At 54.8% G+C, this 20,041-nt stretch overlaps 2 protein-coding genes across 2 annotated transcripts; one reads left to right on the forward strand and one right to left on the reverse strand.

Annotated features, from left to right (window-relative positions):
• The first annotated feature begins 847 nt into the window (after positions 1–847).
• Positions 848–7,973, forward strand: LOC100395124 (keratin, type II cuticular Hb3). The gene is made up of 9 exons (XM_002752496.6): positions 848–1,294; positions 2,998–3,206; positions 4,228–4,288; positions 4,420–4,515; positions 5,174–5,338; positions 5,603–5,728; positions 6,142–6,362; positions 6,909–6,940; positions 7,439–7,973. Exons 1-9 carry the CDS (start codon positions 911–913, stop codon positions 7,624–7,626), a joined length of 1,482 nt encoding a protein of 493 aa, XP_002752542.3. The 5' UTR covers positions 848–910; the 3' UTR covers positions 7,627–7,973.
• Positions 7,974–12,753: 4,780 nt separating this feature from the next.
• LOC108593149 (keratin, type II cuticular Hb6) lies at positions 12,754–20,041 on the reverse strand. The gene is made up of 9 exons (XM_035256697.3): positions 19,592–20,041; positions 18,610–18,818; positions 17,704–17,764; positions 16,863–16,958; positions 16,499–16,663; positions 16,111–16,236; positions 15,618–15,838; positions 13,653–13,684; positions 12,754–13,516 (listed from the first exon to the last, which is right to left on the reverse strand). The coding sequence occupies exons 1-9, from the start codon at positions 19,958–19,960 to the stop codon at positions 13,338–13,340; spliced, it is 1,458 nt and encodes a 485-aa protein (XP_035112588.1). The 5' UTR covers positions 19,961–20,041; the 3' UTR covers positions 12,754–13,337.

Here is a 20,041-nt window from a genome sequence, read left to right on the forward strand (position 1 = left end):
TACAAATCAGAGCCAGCCTTTTTGCTGGCCACCTCTCAGCCCATACCACTCCACCCCAATCCTCCTCAAACCCAGGTACCCATTGTCCCCCATGAAGCCTTCCCTGCTCAGTCCCTGTTGCTCTGAGGCATTCCACACTCCCATCAGTGATGATGCCTGGAACTCTGAGGCATAGCTCGGGTTCTGTCCCAAACTCTCTGAATTAGTTTCTTCCATGTCCCAGATGGTGTCCCTAGATGGCACTAGGCACACCCAAAGTGCAAAGACCCTGCCCTCTCCTCACTCCCAAATCTACCCCCACTCCCATCCCTGACCAGGCTCTGTGCAGGAATGAGAGAGGAGAAGCCAATTTTGACAATGAGGAAAGGAACCTGCCTTTCAGATAAAGACAGGGAGGCTTACAGCAAGAGGTTGTCTGGGAGGCAGCCTGCTCCTTGGGACAGGCCACCGACTCCACCCCAGAGCCAGGCCAGGGGTCCATAGCCCAGCTCTGTCTGTTTCAGAACAGGGTTTAGAGAGCAGGCTTCACCCCAGGTCAATGCATCCATTCCCTCATTTGGAGAGTGGAATGCGACTGATGCTTTCAGGAGCCCCTCTCCCCGCTCCATAGCAGTGCCAATGGGAGGGGCAGCAGCAAGGAGGAAGCTTGTAAAGGGCTTTGAAGATGAAACAGGGCCCGTGGCCAGGGATTGTTGTTGATACAACCACACTGAAGAGGCAAGCAGGGGTCGAGCTTAAGAGGCCAGGGTGATGCCAAGCCAATAAAATTCAGCTATTGTCCCTTTGCTGCCTCTTTTAATGCCAGCTGCTCCTGGAACATAAAAGGGCCTGCCATCAGCCAGGGAGCACAGGCCCTTGGCTCCATCCTCTGCCATCTTCTCCACTGTTCAGACACCTCCTGACCTCCATCATGACCTGTGGCTTCAACTCCATGGGCTCTGGGTTCCGCCCGGGAAACTTCAGCTGCATCTCCGCCTGCGGGCCCCGGCCCGGCCGCTGCTGCATCACCGCCGCCCCCTACCGCGGCATCTCCTGCTACCGCGGCCTCACCGGGGGCTTCGGCAGCCACAGCGTGTGCGGGGGCTTCCGCGCCGGCTCCTGCGGACGCAGCTTCGGCTACCGCTCCGGGGGCGTGTGCGGACCCAGCCCCCCCTGCATCACCACCGTGTCGGTCAACGAGAGCCTCCTCACACCCCTCAACCTGGAGATCGACCCCAACGCGCAGTGCGTGAAGCAGGAGGAGAAGGAGCAGATCAAGTGCCTCAACAGCAGGTTCGCGGCCTTCATCGACAAGGTGGGTGTCCAGGATCACACCCTTCCTGAACCCCTACTCGTGGTCAGGACTCAGGCTGGGCACTGACAGGGAAGTCAAAAGCAAGAATTTGCCCACGGAAGTTCCCAGGCCAAAGGGAAAGGTAGTCATTCTTCTAGGACACAGACAGAAAGACAAAAATAGGACCAGGAGCTACCAGAATGTTGGGGGAGATTCACTGAAAACACATATACAGAATGAGGGGCAGAGTCTTCCATACTGAGTAATAATATTGCCCAGTGAGTGGGGGACAACTGTGTGGGCGCTCAGGGCATTTGAAGCCAAATAACTGCTTAAATGCCAAGGAGTTCTCTCCATCAAGCCAGGGCTGGTAAGTGTGGAACTGGAAGACCGTCCGAGGTGGGTCTCAGGGATGGCACAGAGCTCTTTCTATACCAGGCAGTGATTTGGCCACTGAGCAGGGGCCACAGTTTATCCAAGCCACTATGCCCGGGGCTCAGGATCCAGGGGTGAGCAAGACACATGGTCCCCATCCTCACGGGCCTTATGGGGAGGCAGGCAGTGCACAGTCTGGGTTCAGTTGAAACCATCTGTGAAGTCAGTTTCCAACTCAAGTCTGCAGCCACCTCCACCAAATCCAGGCAGTCACCACGTAGCAATGGTGTGAGGGACTGGGAAAAAAGGCTCTAACTAGAAGCATGTTCTGGGGTTGGAAAGAACCCTCCAGAGCCAACCTCAACAGAGAAGTCACACTAGAGAGATGCCCACCAGAAAGGACTGGGGAAAAAATCTGGAACTTCTAAAAGCACAAGAGAGCAAGGATAGCATAAGATAGGACTTACCAAGGACAGGGCCAAGTTATTAGACAAACGAAGCTGAGTGGGGTAGTGGGCCAACCTCATGGCTGGGAGAGAGATGTGAAATTTTCCTGCATTTGTCATAGTGAGAGAAGACTCCCCTGCAGAGCAGAAGATTAGAGTTTGAGCTCTTCTCTGCCATTGTGAGCTCTCAGTCAGTTGGGGGACCTCTTTGACCTCCAATTCCTCATCAGTAAAATGAGGGGATTGGAGCACAGGATATTCCTAGTCTCATATTCCAAGTGACTATTACTCCAATTGCATTGTTACTGTAGGGTTTGAATAATTGGCACATGCTTTATTTTTCAACTTTTACAGTCTGCCTTTCTAGAAAGGTCCACCTGGCTTGCTGTGATTGAACAGCAGTAGCTATTCAGTGTGGGGCTCCCTTCTGTTAAAGGGTTCTTTTAATCCTCATAGTGAGGTGAGCTTTAACCTCCCCACTCTGCAGAGGGGTGAGTGCTTTACCCAAGGGCACATTGTTAACAAGTGGTAGCAGAATCTGGACTCTTCCAGCATTTTCCATGACACCAGGTAAACTGACTTAGAAGAGATTAAAGTTAGCTCCCAGGAAGAACTTCCAGGTGGTGAACTGGTTAAGCCCTGATGGCATTTTGAGAGAGGAATGGGATAGGAGAGGGTCAGTTTTGACAATGAGAAAAGGAATTTGCCTTTGAGATAAAGACAGGAAGGCTTAGAGCAAGAGGTTGTCTGGGAGGCAGCCCGCTCCTTGGGACAGGCCAGTCTTCCCTACCAGGGAAGACTCTGGGTCAGAGAGTTGGGGGCCTTCAGGCCCTGGTGCTGGGAAGCCCTCTTGTCCTCTGACGCTGTAAGAAAAGATTCTTACGCTCTGCCTCTGGGTGGCAGGTGCGCTTCCTGGAGCAGCAGAACAAGCTTCTGGAGACCAAGCTGCAGTTCTTCCAGAACCGCGAGTGCTGCCAGAGCAATCTGGAGCCCCTGTTCCAGGGCTACATTGAGACTCTGCGGCGGGAGGCCGAGTGTGTGGAGGCCGACAGTGGGAGGCTGGCCTCAGAGCTCAACCACGTGCAGGAGGTGCTGGAGGGCTACAAGAAGAAGTGAGTGCGGGCAGGAGGGAAGCTGGGCACAGGAAAGAGCGTGGTGGCACCTCCCTGAGCCCTGGGGGAGTATCCAGTCTGCAGCTGCGATCTCTGCCTGAGAGTGGAGAAGAACCTGCATCCCCTGCACCCCCTGCTCAAGACACTGGAGTCCCTTGAGTGGGCCCTGGCCCTCTGTGGGATTGAGGCTCTACTTGTCTTTCCACCAGCAGATCAGGGAAACAATGCTCTCTCCCTTTCTCCATCCATCTTTCACAAAAACTCATATTCCCTGGTCCCTTTGAGACCAGATCTCAAAGTCATGAACATACTTCTTCCTGTTTGCTCCCTCGCTCAGCTAACACTATCTGATCACCTGCCACACGCCAGCACACTATGCTATGCTAGTGACGCAGGGCCACACAGTCCACACAGTGCAGGTCCTTGCAGAACCTGCAGTATGCTGGAAGGCAGACATGACATAGCCACAGATCTAGCCCTTCTGCTACAAAGTGTGACGTATGATATGGAGAACATGCACTGGGTCCTCAAAAGGAATCTCCTTTTGAGGAGTGGCCAGCTTCCTTCAGTGGCATTCTCTCCATGGACTCCCCAGGCCCGGCACACCGCTCCCTCCCTGTCTCTGAACTGCCTGCCACAGCTCAGGCTAGGAGGGGAGAGACAGAGTGAGGATCCCACCACCTGCAGCTGAGCGGGACTAGGGGAGGGCTCAAAGGAAGAGACAGTGGAGACCTGGCTGAGAAAAATGGCACCTCCCATTCCCCACCCACACACATTCACACACTCCCCTTCCTGATCCTGCCCTCCCAACCTCCACCAAAACGGAGGAGTGGGCACTTGGGTTCTCCAATGCATCCCAGTAGGCCCGTGCCCGCAGCCTGTTTCCCCCAGAGCCCTGCCCATTTCCCTTGGGGGAGGAGATGAGCAGGGGGGAGGTCAAGGAAGGAGGCGCCTTTGCAAACATGCTCATGGCCAAGATCAAGAGCCGTTGACACGGTCCTGTTCTCCCTGCTCATCTCAGATATGAAGAAGAAGTTGCACTTCGCGCCACAGCAGAGAACGAGTTTGTGGCTCTAAAGAAGGTAAATGAAGCCCAGCTGGCCTTGAGCCCGCCCCAAGTCCCACCACCATCCTTTCTGCCCTGCCACACTGCAGCCAGGTCCTCAGAGCCCTCTGGGGAGAGCCAGCCTCACAACCCCTTCTACCCTTGCAGGACGTGGACTGCGCCTACCTCCGCAAGTCAGACTTGGAGGCCAACGTGGAGGCCCTGATCCAGGAGATCGACTTCCTGAGGCAGCTGTATGAGGAGGTGTGGGGCTCTCAGCCATGGCAGGCACAGATCCCCGCACAGAACGCCCACCCCGGCCCAGACACCCACGCGCATGGACCAGGCCTGCTGACATATGAACCCAGGCTTACAGCTGGAGGGTTGGCAGGGAGCAAGGAGAGGGAAGGAGCAGGGAGGCAGAGGAATGGAAAACCAATAAGGACAGATTTAGTAAGGGGCAGGAGAGTGAGGAGTGAGCACCCCAGACAGCTGTGCCTTAGGAACCTGCCCCGCGTCCTCCCCCTGAGCCAGCAGGCTGCAGCATAGGCCCCACACAGCATCAGACAGCCTCGAACCCATTGCACTGGCTCAGGACTTTCTCTGGCAGCAGCAACCTTCGTTCGTGGGGTTGGTCTAGGAGAATGGAAAGAGGCCCACACACAGCATCTGAGCCCCTTGAAAGCATCTGGATCATGCTGGCTGCACATGGCCCTGAATAATTACAAAAGAAAGCAGTTGAGAAGCGGTTGTGTTTCCTCTAAGGGGATTTCCTATTTGTGCAGAAAGTTAGCGATTTCATCAGGTCTGTTTCTCCGAATGAGAGAGCTTCGCTCCAGATGAGCCAAAAGGATGATAGTCATCCAGGGATTAGGGCAAGCCCAGATAAGTGAGTGTGTCCTTCCTCTTCCTTCTCCTGCAGGAGATCCGCATTCTCCAATCCCACATCTCAGACACCTCCGTGGTCGTCAAGCTGGACAACAGCCGGGACCTGAACATGGACTGCGTCGTTGCCGAGATCAAGGCTCAGTACGACGACATTGCCACCCGCAGCCGGGCAGAGGCCGAGTCCTGGTACCGCAGCAAGGTGAGTGGCACAGGACACCTGCCTCTTAGACATGGCAGTGTGAGGGATGCAAGGTATCTAGTAGAAAAGGCTTCTTTGTCTGGGGATTCTGATCCCTAAGGATGGTAAGAGAAAAGCCAATAGCTCTCAGGTTGAGGTGGCAGGGCAGGACTGCCATGTGTGGTTGCACAGGCCAAGCACTGCACAATCTGTGGGATCATCCGTGGTGTCCTGAATGGATGGGAGGTCCCACCCAGAGCCTCATGAGCATCTCTACTTCCCCAGTGCGAGGAAATGAAGGCCACGGTGATCAGGCATGGAGAGACCCTGCGCCGCACCAAGGAGGAGATCAACGAGCTGAACCGCATGATCCAGAGGCTGACGGCTGAGGTGGAGAATGCCAAGTGCCAGGTATGAGGGCCCAGCCCACCCCTCAGTGTGGGAAGAGAGTAGGGTTAGCCCTTAATAGAGGGATTGAGTTAGACTCTGGAAAAGTCTTCCCAGTGTAGTCTCATGGGTGACAGAGTAAGATGAGGAATCTACTGAGATCTTTCTGATTGTCTTGGCCAAGGTGTGTGAGTGTGTGAGTGTGTGAGTGTGTGTGTGAGTGTGAGTGTGTGTGTGTGTGTGTGTGAGTGTGAGTGTGTGTGAGTGTGTGTGTGAGTGTGTGTGTGTGTGTAAGTGAAGAGGGAAGGAAGGAAGGTATGAAGCTAATTGGAGAGACAGTATTTTAAGATAGAAGTTGAACGATCCTATTGGAGACTGGCTGGGATTTCAGGAAACTAAAATTTGCTTCCTCCTCTCCATATTCCCCTACCTCCCAGAACTCCAAACTGGAGGCCGCGGTGGCCCAGTCTGAGCAGCAGGGTGAGGTGGCCCTCAGTGACGCCCGCTGCAAGCTGGCCGAGCTGGAGGCCGCCCTGCAGAAGGCCAAGCAGGACATGGCCTGCCTGATCAGGGAGTACCAGGAGGTCATGAACTCCAAGCTGGGCCTGGACATCGAGATCGCCACCTACAGGCGCCTGCTGGAGGGCGAGGAGCAGAGGTGGGTCCAACCCAGCCCTAAGCACTCCCTTGCATAGACCTGCTCACCTTTGACTTTTCCCTAACTCAGTCTCAGTCCCCACATGACATTCTTACCTCTATGGATCCCAGATCCATATCTTCAAGTTGTCTCATTCTCAACTGTCCCAAGATCCATGCCCTGCCTGGTTTCTAGGACATCACCTACTCTAGGGCATGGTTGCTGGCCAAACTTCACCCCTGACCTCATCTTCCCAAGAGGGCCCTCCACTTCTGAAAGCTGAGCCTATCCAGCCCTGCCAGATATGGTTGTTCAAGTTGCTCACCGCACAAAACAGCCAGCAGAGAGACACATGAGAGCTGAAATCCAACCATGCTCTGCCTGCTAAACAGTGTGCCCTGGCGTTGCTTCAACTGCCAGAAAGGCACCTTTTCTTTAAGTTGCACAGGGGTATATATGTAGGTCAGAAACAGCCCTGAGATGACCCATTTCAGTACCTAGGGGCAATTCGATGACCTCATTCTGACTTTTCTTTTATCTTCCCCTTCCTCTCTTTTTCCCACTCAGGCTGTGTGAAGGTGTTGAAGCTGTGAATGTCTGTAAGTATCTTGAGCCCTGAAAAGAACAGTGTATACTGGGGAAAAAGGACTTCGTGACTATGAGTATACACAGAGACTTTGGGAGGAGCGTTTCCAATAATTCCCCCGGTAAAGGGGGTAGGTCGGTCACGCAGCAAGAGAGACTGAGGTTAGCTTGCAGGAAGAACCTCACAGCACGAATGTGTTGAGGAGGGGAAAGAATAATAATATGTCACTGCAAGAAGTGACCTCAGCTGCCACTCATAACCTTCACCTTGTATAGGTGAGAAAGCTGAGACCCAGATAGGGGGAGGGACCCTCAAAGTCACAAAGCAGAGCCAGGACCAGAACCCTGGTCTGCTGGCTCCCAGGCGAGAGTTCCCTCCACACCTTCAGAATAGAACTGGAGGCTCTTCACATCCTTCCCTGGATGGCCGATACCTCAGACAGATCAAAGGAAGGTGGCTGAATGGGCCAGCCACCAGCAGAAGTCTCCTGACCCTGCCCTTGTTCCCACAGGTGTCAGCAGCTCCCGGGGTGGGGTCGTGTGCGGAGACCTCTGCGTGTCGGGCTCCCGGCCGGTGACGGGCAGCGTCTGCAGTGCCCCCTGCAACGGGAACCTGGTGGTGAGCACCGGACTGTGTGCGCCCTGTGGACAGCTGACCACCACCTGTGGAGGGGGCTCCTGCGGCCAGGGAAGGTGTTAGGTGGCCCAAAAGAAAGCCAGGAAAGCCCTTTCTGCCTGCCAGACATGCCACTCACTGCCCCACCCCCAGCTGAGAACAGCAGCACATCGCTGGCTTTTCCCCTTGTGTTCTGAGAATACACCATCGGCTCATTCCCACCAGCGGCTCCTCCCACCTCTCATCCCACTGGAAAGGGGCCTGCAGCTGGGCAATAGACCCATTCCTTCCCCAGTCTCAGCCTTCAGCACCTCCCAGAGAGAAGGGCCTTTCTTCTCTGGAAGGAGCACTGTGAGACTGTTCCCCCCACCTCTCTGGCCCCTTGTCTCCTCTTTTCCAATAAACTGGGGGACCTGCTTTCTGTGCCATAATGTCTTGCTTTCTTGGAGCGCCCCCACACCTATCAGCTGGTGACCATCCCAACTTGATGATATGGCCTGAACACTAGAGTCATTCTGGCCTGTCCTCAGCCTGGACACCTGTGGCACCCTGTCCCCATATGGTTCTGTCATCTCCTGGCCAGGCAGTGCTGATTGTGTTCACAGCACCTTCCACCTGTCACACCTGTCAGTCTGGAATGGCACAGGGTTTTATTCTTCCAACTGGCTCTGAAGAGGACTGAGGAGGCCGGAGGATCAGTGGGAAGGCAGTGTATGTGCATGCGCATGTTTATATGTGTGCACGGGTATGCGTGCATGTGTGCATGTTTGAGTTTTGCCCCCTTCTTGCACACACAGTCCCCACTTTCTCTTCTCCACACATCTTCACTCTGCGCCCAGCCATCCCACCACATAGGTACCACAGCGGCAACCACCAGAAGTGCCAGCAGCCACCCTTGGGGGGCCGCCCTGTGTCAGTCTGGTCCCCACCCCATTGCCATATCCTCCTCATGCTGCCCACCAAATGGGCATGCTGCCCCTGGCCCACCCACAAGGAATCAGGCCTGGAATAGTCATCACAAGGTTACAGCCCACCTCCGGGATAGCATATCACCTTCCTTGCTGGCCCTCTTCATTCCTCTGCTTCACCCAGCCCCAGCCTCAGCCCAGCCCCTGGCCTTTCCCACCCATCTCACCAGGATGTCCTTGGAGGACCCACCCGCTTCCTTAGCTTTCCCTGGAATGTCCAGGTCCCCCAGGGCCCTTTAGCCTCCACTCATGCTCCAGGGGCTCCCCATCTCCATCTCTCTTTCCCACCTCCCAATTCCTGACCTCCTTGTCTCCCAGGCCAGGCTCTTAGCTTCTCCCAGGAGGTTCTGCTCACAGGCCACACACCTCACCATGCACCTTGCCTCAAACTTCCAACTACCCCAGGGCCTTTTCTCACCTCCCTGCACTCTCCCTAGGCAATTGCATCAGTCTCTTGCCTTCAGCTCCCACCCGCAGTTAATGTCTTCCCTTGTTAAAATCTTCTACCTGGGCTTCAGAGCCCTGATGATTCTCCTCCTACCCTCCCTCCTCAGCTTAGACCCACCAGCTCCAGTTCCTACAAGACACCTCCATTTGGCAGTTTTAGAGATGCTTGTAACTCAGCACACCTTCCAGCTTAACTCATTGCTTCCCACCCTCTCAACCAGGGTCTCCTGCAGTCTCTCCTGCCAAAATTAACACAGTTGCCCAAACCAGAATGTATGATGTATCCATGCCTGCACCCTCAATATTCATTAAGCCCCAAGGTCTTCTTTTTCTGCCTCCTAAATACCTCTCCATCCCCCTCTTTCCTTCTCCCTACTGCTGCCACCATGCTCAGTCACCACCATCTTGCCTGGAGTCCTGCTCTTCCCACCTCACAGCAGCCAAAGAGACCTTCATCAAACACAAGGCTGCCCTTTCAGTAGGTCACCACTGTCCCCAGGACAAAGTTCAAACTTAAACACAATGTACCATCTACTATATGTATAGCTCTGACTGATCTCTCAGTGTGTCTCTCACTGCTCCCCATTCCCCCCACCTTTTTCCCCTTCTCTGGCTTCAGATGCCCTGAACACCTGCCGAGTGAGGAGTTGGACCAGAGGCTCTCCAGGGGCCTTTTCAGTTCTGCCCGTCTTGGGAAAGGGCTCTGAGCTGTGCTCTGGGGTTTAACACTCCCTTCTCAGGGGTTAAGAAGGATACTGTAAGGGCTGCCAGCCTCAGGAGGTTATGGAGGCACCACCTAGGGGAACCCAGAGGCTCCATGCCTCTGGTGGTGACGCATTTTCCTTCCACCCAACCAGCTCAAGGGGTCACACAAGACTGTCGGAGCCTCTGGACCTGAGTCCCTGAGTCCATCTTCTCCACCACCACTGCCGCATCTCCACCAAGGAGTGGGTGGCCACGCAGAGCCCTGAGCCTTGGTGCTGGGAGAAAAAGAGAAGCACAGCCAAAGGGTTGTTAAGCAGGCAAAGCTGATTACTTCCTGAAGGAGGTAATGTTGAAGCTGAGACCTAAAGGAAAACCAGGAGCTCATTTATTCCAACAACAAATCCTTATTGAGCACCTGCTGTGTAGCAGGTGCTGTTACACAAACGGGTTCCTTTAAATGATGAAAATAGTTAAAGAGGCTTGTCCCTGTGAAGCTTACATTTGAAAGCAAGAAGTGAATAAAGTAAAGAGTTAGCCAGGAGGAGAAATGTGCTCCAGTCATGGGGAACAGCATGTGAGAGGTGGAGCTAGAGAAGGAGCATGGGGCCATCCAGGAGCTGTGATGCGTTGGGAAAGTGCCGAGGAGAGCGGGGACTGCTTTCTGCATCCTCCTCTGCAGCTCCTCCTACCCCAACTCCAACTCCACTCCATGGAAGAGCTTTCTCCACCCAAGGGCGGTTCTCATTCCTCCTTTCTTCCAAGCACTTTTCCCATCCTCTTGCAGAGGTAGATGCTATGGGCCTTCCATGATCATACAGAGAGCCAGCTCCTTCTTCTCTGGAAGCTTCCTGCTGGCTGCTGAGGAATGTGAGCTAGCTGGATGGTGGATCCCTCTGTGCTGACAAGCCTGAGACAGGGCCAGTGTGGTAGTGTCAGTACCCAGAGTAACAGTGCCATGGCATCCAGCCTGCCCTGCACACCAGCTGAAGCTCTCATTCACTCAGTGGGCTGCTGCTGTCACCTGCTTTTATCAAGTGGGTAAACTACCCGAGGCTCCAGAAGCTGAAGGTGCTTGGCCACACACTCTTGTTGACAAAAGCTGAGATGCCAGACCTCCAGCTTCCAGTTTTTCCTTCCAGCCCTCTCGGCCCCGGCTGAGAATGCTGCACTGTTATGATGTTATGGCAATAGTAATAACAAGAGCAGTCAGAAACACTAATTGTTCAGTATCTGTTGCATGCGACACTATACCCCAAACTTATTTGTGTTGTCTCATTTAATCCTCCTGTGGTAGCTATCTTCAGAGACGAGCCCCCAACGACTCCTCCCTCTCTGTCTATGGCATTGCTCATATCAAAGGTGGAACCTTTTTTCCTCCCCTGGATCCTAGGCTGGCCGTATGACTGCTTTGACCAATAGAATCTGATGGAAAGCACCTTCTGCAGCTTCCATGCCCGGGAGGCCTGAAGGGTATTGGAGCACACAGAGAAGAACAGAGGCCCTGGCCATCAGCTCCTGGGCTCTTGACCAGAGGTAGCTCCAAATGCCAACTGTACAAGTGAAGCCATCGTGGATCTCTCAGCAGTGCCAGAGCCCCGCTCAATGACAGGAAGCAGAAGAATCACCAAGGCAATTTACACAACTATGAAAAAGATTGTTGCTTTAAGCCACTAAATTTGGGAATGTCTTATTACACAGTAATAGAAAAGTGGAGGGCAAGTTAGTACCTGGCAGAGGGGTGCTGCTAAAAAAAAACCCAAAACCCGTGACGCTGACTTTGGGCCCAGGCGTCAGGCAGAGACTGAATGTGCTCAAGGAGGCAATCGGTGAAAGCTGAATCACCAGCGAATAAATTATCCTTAGATGCTGGAGAAAAGGCCTAGGGGTAGGGGCTGCTCCTTATGGCTGCAGCTCCTGTGGTCTTTAGAGTTTTTGCTTTGTACTAGCCAATCTGTTAGGTTAATAATACTTTATGTTAAACCTCTGTTCAAATTATTGTCTTTTAATTGGACTCTGACTGATACACCCTGGCCAACCACCTCAGCTGATTCCCAGCTGGTGGCCAGCACCAAGTCCAGCCATGTGAGATTGTGGCCATATTGGGCCTTTTAGACATCCTAGCCCTCCAGACAGCACCATGTAAAGTGGAACTGCTCGGTAAGCCCACAGAACCCTGAGGCATGATAAAGCATCGCTGTTTCAAGACTCTCCATGTGGGTGACTTATGTGAAATATCTGAAGCACCTCCCTACAGCCCCATAGATGTCGTCACCCCATTTTAAATATGAAGGAACTAACGTTCAGAGAGGGTTAGTGATTTGTCCACAGTTACAGACTAGTAAATGGCTGAACTGGCAAGGCACGAAAACTCAAAAGGCATTAACATAACCCTTTCAAACAATCTCACTTAGGGAGCTAGAAGGATCTTAGGAATACTGTCCAAACGCCCCATTCCACAGCCAAGGCAACTGAAGATCAGGGGATGGAAGAAATTTGCCCAAAGTCACACATGTGGCCAACAGCCATCAAGGCTTGGAATGAGAAGCGCAGTTCTCCTGACTCTCAACGCAAGGCTCTTCCTCCCCCGACACTGCTTCTCACACATACCTTCCTTCCATTCTCATGCATCTTTTTCCCATGCACTTTCTCCCTCCAGGAAGGCCTGGGGGTGGGGGCGGTGGATGATCACCGTGGTTGAGAACCCCTAGGAAACATGGGGCCACATCTAGAGACATTTTTAATTGTCACAAGAGGGCAGAGGAGGACCCCTGTTATCAAGTGGATTGAGGCCAGGAGTGCTACTAAACATCCTACCAAATGCACGCAAAAGCCTTCACGCAAAGAATGGCCCAGCTCACAAGGTCAATAGTGCTGAAGAGAATTCCTGGTCTAGGGAAACCCATGACCCCGTAAGATTCCCTGGCTCCATGACTCTTCCCTCCTTTTCCCCAAGGCCTGGGCTGCTCAAGGACAGATGTCTTTTTCAGCTACTGAAAAATAGCTAACTGGATAAACAGGTCCTGAGGCGCTCTGGCAGGGAGCACCTATCGCAGGAGGGCGCTGGCATTTTCAAGACTCTGAGACACTAGGCTTGATTCGCTACAATGAGTTTATTGGAGAGTTTATTGGAAACAGAGTGAAACAAAGACAAAGGAGAAGGCAGCAGAGTCACTGGTTTTTCAGAAGCTCTGGCGGGCAGCCCTGGAAGGGAAGTGCTCTCCCCACGCGTGGGGCTGTTCCTCGCAGAGTCACAGAACCACCATCCAGGGTCCGCGTCTCCATTCCACAGGCAGAAGCGCATGGGCAGAGTCCCAAGTCCTGCAGAGAGGGACATGCCCGGGCCTCCCCTGTTCCTCCAAGCTTTGGGGAAGCAGTCAGGCAGGACCAGTGCATACAGCGAAAAACAGAACGCAGGCGGAAGGAAAGGATGAATCCTCAGGACAACAAATTGACTACTGGGAAAGGCTGCAGAGAGAGACCACGGCGCCGCCCGGGCCTCCCCGGACTCCCGCGACCCAGGATGGCACCCGGAGCGGAGCGGTTGGGAGGGCACTCAGAGTGCCTGCACCTGGCGGTGGCTCTTGGGAGGCCGGAGCGAGCGGCGCGTTCCGGTGGCGCGAAGTACTGGCTGGGCGGAGAGTGACAGAGACAGGCGCAGGCGGAGACCGCAGCCCCCTAGCACCTCTTACAGCTGCCGCCGCAGGCGCCGACCCCAGAGCAGGGGGCGCAGGCGTTAGGGGTGCCCACCACCACGTTGCTGTTGCTGGGGGCGCTGCTGACTCTGGTGGAAACAGGGGCAGTAGTGGAGGCGCAGAGATCGCCACAGACGACGCCACCGCGGGAGCTGCTGACGCCTGCGGGGAAGAGATGGAGGCGCACATCAGACGCAACCACGGCCGGGTGGGTGGCTTTACTGCAAGCGCACGCGCCCTCTCCCCGGAGGCGACCAGACCCACCCAGCAGGAGGAAGAGACTGACCCCACTACTTACAGACATTCACCGAGCCGACGCCCTCACACAGCCTGCGGAGAGAAGAGGGGAGAGGTCAGTGCCACGGAAAAGGCGCCCGGGGCCTCAGCGGCCGAGGTGGAGGGGAACATCTGTGGCTTTCCATCTGAGCATTTGCCAAAGGGAGGGGGCAAGAAATGCGCTCGGCCAGCATAGCCCCGGGTCACCGTGAGGGTCTGGAGACAGAAGGCCTGGCAGCGCCTTGCTCTCCACCTTTTCTGAGCTGTGCAACCTCAGCTTCAGCCAACCTCGGCCTGGGCTTCCTCATCAGGAGAATCTACTTTATAAACCTCTAGTGAGTACTGAATCAAATAAGAGGCCTACAGTACTTAGCCCTGGCTCACAGCCGTTAAGACCTATTATCAGCTGCCACTCCTTCGAAGTTGTCTCTGACTGAATGGCAGGTGCATTTGAGGGGAGCAGATTTAAATTCTGAAATCCAGTCTGACTGGTGTCACTAGATATATAGGCTTCAGGAGGGTAAGTATTTTTGTCTATTCCTTACCCCACCACCTAAAAGCAATGCCTGGCTCAATACAAAACCATTGGATAAACAAATGGGATTTTAGAACAGGCTCTGAGACTCCTCACCACAGTCCTCTCATCCTGTAGATGGAAACCCTGAGGCCCAGAAGAAGGAAATGTCCAATGACAAGACAGGGCTGCCACCTAGGCCACCCATTTCCACCCAGCCAGCATTTTCCTCCCATACAGCTTCCCCCAAGGGAAGCAAATGGAGTTCCCCTGAATGCACAGTGGCCAAAGATTGGTGAAATCAGCTTCAGATAGGAGAGGCAACAGCCACCATCAAATTGTCCCATGCCCAAGTTCCCTAGGTAACCTACACCAACGCTCCTGAGTTCATTCCAAGAGCCCCATGTGATGGAGGAGTGGGCCACTCAGATTACAATGCCATTTCCATGTGTCTCTCTGACTTCCAAATTCAGGCTTGGAAAACTCCTCCTCCCAGAATTCTTCACTTAGGAAACTCCCCTGCCCCAGACAGACCCCTGCCTCTGAGTTTTCCAATGCGACAACTTGAGTTTGTTGGAAATCTCATCATGAGGCCACTTTAAGTTCCAGGTCACAAACCTGTGTTCCCCATTTCCAAAATAAATGAGATGCTCCCTCTGCATCCCCACTCTTCACCCTCCTCTCCACAGGGCTAAGGGTCTGACTGTCCACAAGAAATGGAGCTTGGAGTGAGACCAACTGACTAACTGGGGGGAAAGAAACCAAGGGCAAAGAATGAGCTCACATTCTGGGAGGGTTGTCCTTCTGGGAGTGGGAGCTGTATAGCTAGCTGCCCTCCAGCCATAGGAAGGCGGAGTGACCAATGGGTCTTATCCTCTCCCCCCACCTCTGAAGCAAGCAAATAAGCAAAAATCCTGAGAGCAAGGCATAACTGCCCCCAAGGGATAAATCCTTGCTCTCTAACTCATTCCCACCTGCCACAAAGGAAGACAGCTTTGGGTGCTCATTGCCATTACAATAGAAAAGTGTGAGTTGATGGTGTCATCTATCTGAATCTCCCCTTGGGGGATACATCTGAACTCCCAGGACTGGGGCTAGGACCAGGGTCAGACTAGGAAAAAAGTAAGGAATCCTGAGTGGCCCATGCAGCTACAGCTGGAAGGGAGGGAAGAAGCACTACCCAGGCAAGCTGGCCCCAAGCCTTAATAAGGCTTCTCAGTAACAGGGATGCCTGCTGCCAGATTACTGGATCTCAACTGAGATTAACATGACTGCAATCCCAGATCAGTGCCTGGGTGAAGACGAGAAACCCAGACAGAGATAGATCATGTTTAAAGGACTTACAAAAATTACCTGTCTGGTTGCAGGGTGGGGAGGTTAAGAAACAATACTTGAGTGCTGCCAGGAGTGTGAGGACAGGGCACGCTGAGAACCCTGGCAGAGCTGGGAAAGTGAAAGGTCTATGGGACCCACCTCTGCTCCTCGCCCTCCAGCAGGCGCCTGTAGGTGGCGATCTCGATGTCCAGGCCCAGCTTGGAGTTCATGACCTCCTGGTACTCCCTGATCAGGCAGGCCATGTCCTGCTTGGCCTTCTGCAGGGCGGCCTCCAGCTCGGCCAGCTTGCAGCGGGCGTCACTGAGGGCCGCCTCACCCTGCTGCTCAGACTGGGCCACTGCAGCTTCCAGCTTGGAGTTCTGAAGAGAACAGAGAGAAGAAAGTAGATTAGAGTCTCTGGATCTCTACGATGCTTACCTGATGAGATCAGACTCCCTACGAAGCTGAGAGCATCCCAGAAACAGAGCCTCTTGCCTTAATCACCTGGGACTCACTGAGAGACCACACCAGGGACTCCACATGGACAAAGGGGCTGGAGAATGAACGCCGAGATCCAGGAAGGGCACACATAGGCTGTGTGACAAGGGTTAGGCACTCAGTCTCTCTGGCCTTGGGCATAGATGCCCCATACCTGGCACTTGGCGTTCTCCACCTCGGCCGTCAGCCTCTGGATCATGCGGTTCAGCTCGTTGATCTCTTCCTTGGTGCGGCGCAGGGTCTCCCCGTGCCTGATCACCGTGGCCTTCATCTCCTCGCACTGGGGAAGTAGAGATACTCATGAGGCTCAGGGCGGGAATTCCCATCCATTCAGGACACCATGGATGGCTGTACAGGTTGTGCAGTGCTCAGCCTGTGCAACCACACGTGGCAGTCCTGCCCTGCTACCCCAGCCTCAGAGAGACAGCCCTTCTCTTCTCATCCCTAGGGACCAGCATCCCCAGAAAAGGAAGCCTATTTAATAGACACTTCACATCCCTCCTACTGCCACGTCTAGCAGGCAGGTGTGCTGCCCCACTCACCTTGCTGCGGTACCAGGACTCGGCTTCAGCCCGGCTGCGGGTGACAATGTCATCGTACTGTGCCTTGATCTCAGCGACAATGCAGTCCATGTTCAGGTCCCGGCTGTTGTCCAGCTTGACGACCACGGAGGTGTCTGAGATGTGGGATTGGAGAACGCGGATCTCCTGCAGGAGGTGAGGGCAGTGACGTTAGTTGAGAACACAGCCCCACCTACTGTGTCCTGGACTCCAGCTTCTCAGGCCTTCTCTGGTCCCCAGCCCGCCCACTCACACAGCCTCAGGGACTGAAGCCCCTACCCACATCCCACCCCCAACTCTCCTCTCTGCTGGCTACCAGGCCTCTGCCTGGCCCCTGAGCCCGCACCTCCTCATACAGTCGCCTCAGGAAGTCGATCTCCTGGATCAGGGCCTCCACGTTGGCCTCCAGGTCTGACTTGCGGAGGTAGGCACAGTCCACATCCTGCAAAGGTGGGGAGTGTTGGAGTGCAAGGACCCTGATGATCCAATCCCCAACTACTCTTTCATCCCACCCAATCCGTGCAGCCAGGGAAAAGCAGTCCCCAGCATTCCATTCCCACGCCCTCTCGTTCCCTTCTGGCCCTTTCTGGAATGATCTAGCATCCTCTTCCCCTCTAAGGACAAACCCTGTGTCCTTGGGCATGGCTCACCAGCCTTTCACCCCTACCTGCACTGCCATTTCTCCTTTCTCCCCTCACCTGGTCCAGGAAGCCTGCCCAGACTGACCCCCCAGCTCTCATACCCTGACCCTTTCCTGCGCTCCAAGAGCCCAATGGCTGCTCCTGCTTCTGCTCCATCCTCCATTAGACCCTGGGATTGTGTCCCTGCCTCAAGGTCAGACTCCTTAGGATGCAAGACAGACTGCACTGTCCCTCAGCAGAGACAGTATCTACTAAGGCTCCAGGGGACTCAGCCACAGACCACAACCTCTGGAACAAAGTAAGACACCCAGAGGTCAATGCAGCCATGCCCCTGCCCAGGGCAGATGCTGGTGGATATTCCAAGGTCATTGTCCTCTGTCAAGGCCCCAGATGCTCTATCCAATGGCCTCCACCTGGATAGTCCCATCCCGCTGTGGAAAAGTCATTGCACCTCACACTGAGATTGAGACCCCCTGTGTCTCCCCAGGAAGAGCCTGTCATTCTGAGATCCCACAGGTCTGTGCTTCTCAATCCTGTGTCACTTGCCTTCTTCAGAGCCACAAACTCATTCTCAGCTGTTGCTCTCAGAGAAACCTCCTCCTCATACCTGAGACAGAGCAGAGGGCAGAGAGGGGAAGTCAGAGCAGGGCAGGTCTCTGCAGAGCCCCAACCCTGACCACAGCCATGGGGGCAGTAACAAGAACACAGCCACACAGTGGGCCCTGGCAGCCCAGCTGAGTCCTTTCTGGTTGGATGTGGGATATGTCTTGGATTCCCTCACCACTTCTAATTGGGAATAAAGAGGGCTTATCTGGGAACTCCCAGTCCTATTCCCAAAGGGGCTATAAGTTCTCCCAGGGGGCAAATAGAACTCAGCCCCCAGCCCCATCCTGGGTGTAGATAGCATGGCCTCCCAGGGCCTGTAGTCCCAGCACCCCCTGACTGGTATCCAGACCCTCCCCTCACTGAGTGTCTGCGGGTCTGGGAGGCCAAACACCTGAGTTAGGATTTTGGCCTCCCAGACCCGCAGACACCCAGGACTCAGAACCCAAGGCAGTGGAACACCCAGAGCCCCAGAACTGTCACACCTGAGTGACCCAGGGCTCATATCTAACAGGTGCTACAACTGTAGGGGCTGAGGGGCAGAAGAGGAGGCCTGGACCCCACAGAGGCTTCCTCCCCACCAAGCGCTGGGAAGAGCTTCTGGGTGATGTGGCTCAGGGAAGAGAGGGCTAAAGTGAGATAGAGACAGGTCGTGGGAGTCATAGCCCTCCTCTTACACAGGTGTCTGGGCAAAGATTCCATGAAGGAAAAGACCCAGACTCCACCACCCTCAGTCAACCTAGTGGTCATGGCCACTGACCCCACCTGGGAGTTCTTCCTGTTGTCTAATCCAGTGTATTTAATCTAAACCCAATTCCTGTGCCCAGCATCCCTCCTGCCCACACTCACTTCTTCTTGTAGCCCTCCAGCACCTCCTGCACGTGGTTGAGCTCTGAGGACAGCCTCCCACTGTCAGCCTCCACACACTCGGCCTCCCGCCGCAGAGTCTCAATGTAGCCCTCAAACAAGGGCTCCAGATTGCTCTGGCAGCACTCGCGGTTCTGGAAGAACTGCAGCTTGGTCTCCAGAAGCTTGTTCTGCTGCTCCAGGAAGCGCACCTAACATTCAGGGTGGGAAGGAGAGGCAGATGGTCTCTGGTGCCCCAAAGCCAGCTCTGGGGACCTGGAGGAAGGGTGATGCTTTAATGGGAATTCCCAAGTCTGGAGCTTATCTGAGATTGAGTACAGGTGGGCAGTGGGAGACAGACAGTTTCTGGATTTCCTGGCCATGATCTGTACCTAGATTTTCCACTCAGGAATGGAGCAAGGGCTGGGGGCAAGGGGGTGTCAGTGCCTGCTCTCAGGGGAGTTGAGTGATTCCAAGCAGACGAACACAAGTGGAGGCTCAGTCCCTCACTCTGAAGCCAGGTGAGGCAGCAACCCTCACAGGCAGAGTGCCCAGGTTCAGCTCACAGATTGGGCTTCTGGGGATGGTGCCAGGAAGAGGGTGTCACAGGCCATCTGGAAGGGAGCTCAGCTGTCCCAGCCCTTCCCCTATGTCATCTGGAAGTCAGTGCACCCTACTCTTTCACCCTGGGGCTCCCCAGACCCCTCTGAGTTCAGCAGCAACAGTCACATGGCCCCACCCCCAACCCCCTGATGTCTAGCTTGTGCCCCAGAGCAGCCTGGCCACACTTTTCCTCCACAAGCTCCTCCTATCTGAGTCTGGGTCTTGAGTGTGTGTGTGTCTGTCCGTCTGTCTGTGTGCCTCTCCCATCAGACTGGGATGTGAGGCAGGCAGAGGTCTCTCTACCTCTGACACCATCCTCAGTGCCCAGCCCTGGCTGTGTAGGTGGTGGTGGTTCAGGAAGGGTGTGATCCAGGACACCCACCTTGTCGATGAAGGCTGCGAACCTGCTGTTGAGGCACTTGATCTGCTCCTTCTCCTCCTGCTTCACGCACTGCGCGTTGGGGTCGATCTCCAGGTTGAGAGGTGTGAGGAGGCTCTCGTTGACTGACACGGTGGTGATGCAGGGGGGGCTGGGCCCGCACACGCCCCCGGAGCGATAGCCGAAGCTGCGTCCACAGGAGCCGGTGCGGAAGCCCCCGCACACGCTGTGGCTGCCGAAGCCCCCGGTGAGGCCGCGGTAGCAGGAGATGCCGCGGTAAGGGGCGGCGGTGATGCAGCAGCGGCCAGGCCTGGGCCCGCAGGCAGAGATGCAGCTGAAGGCACGGCCACCACAGTAAGATCCACAAGTCATGGTGCTTTTGGAGAAAGACAAGAGGTTCTGAGGATGGAGATGTCCAAATGGAGAGTACAGTGATCGGGGCGTCAGGTGTTC

This window comes from Callithrix jacchus, chromosome 9 (assembly GCF_049354715.1).
Source record: "Callithrix jacchus isolate 240 chromosome 9, calJac240_pri, whole genome shotgun sequence".
Classification (NCBI taxonomy): Eukaryota; Metazoa; Chordata; class Mammalia; order Primates; family Cebidae; genus Callithrix; species Callithrix jacchus.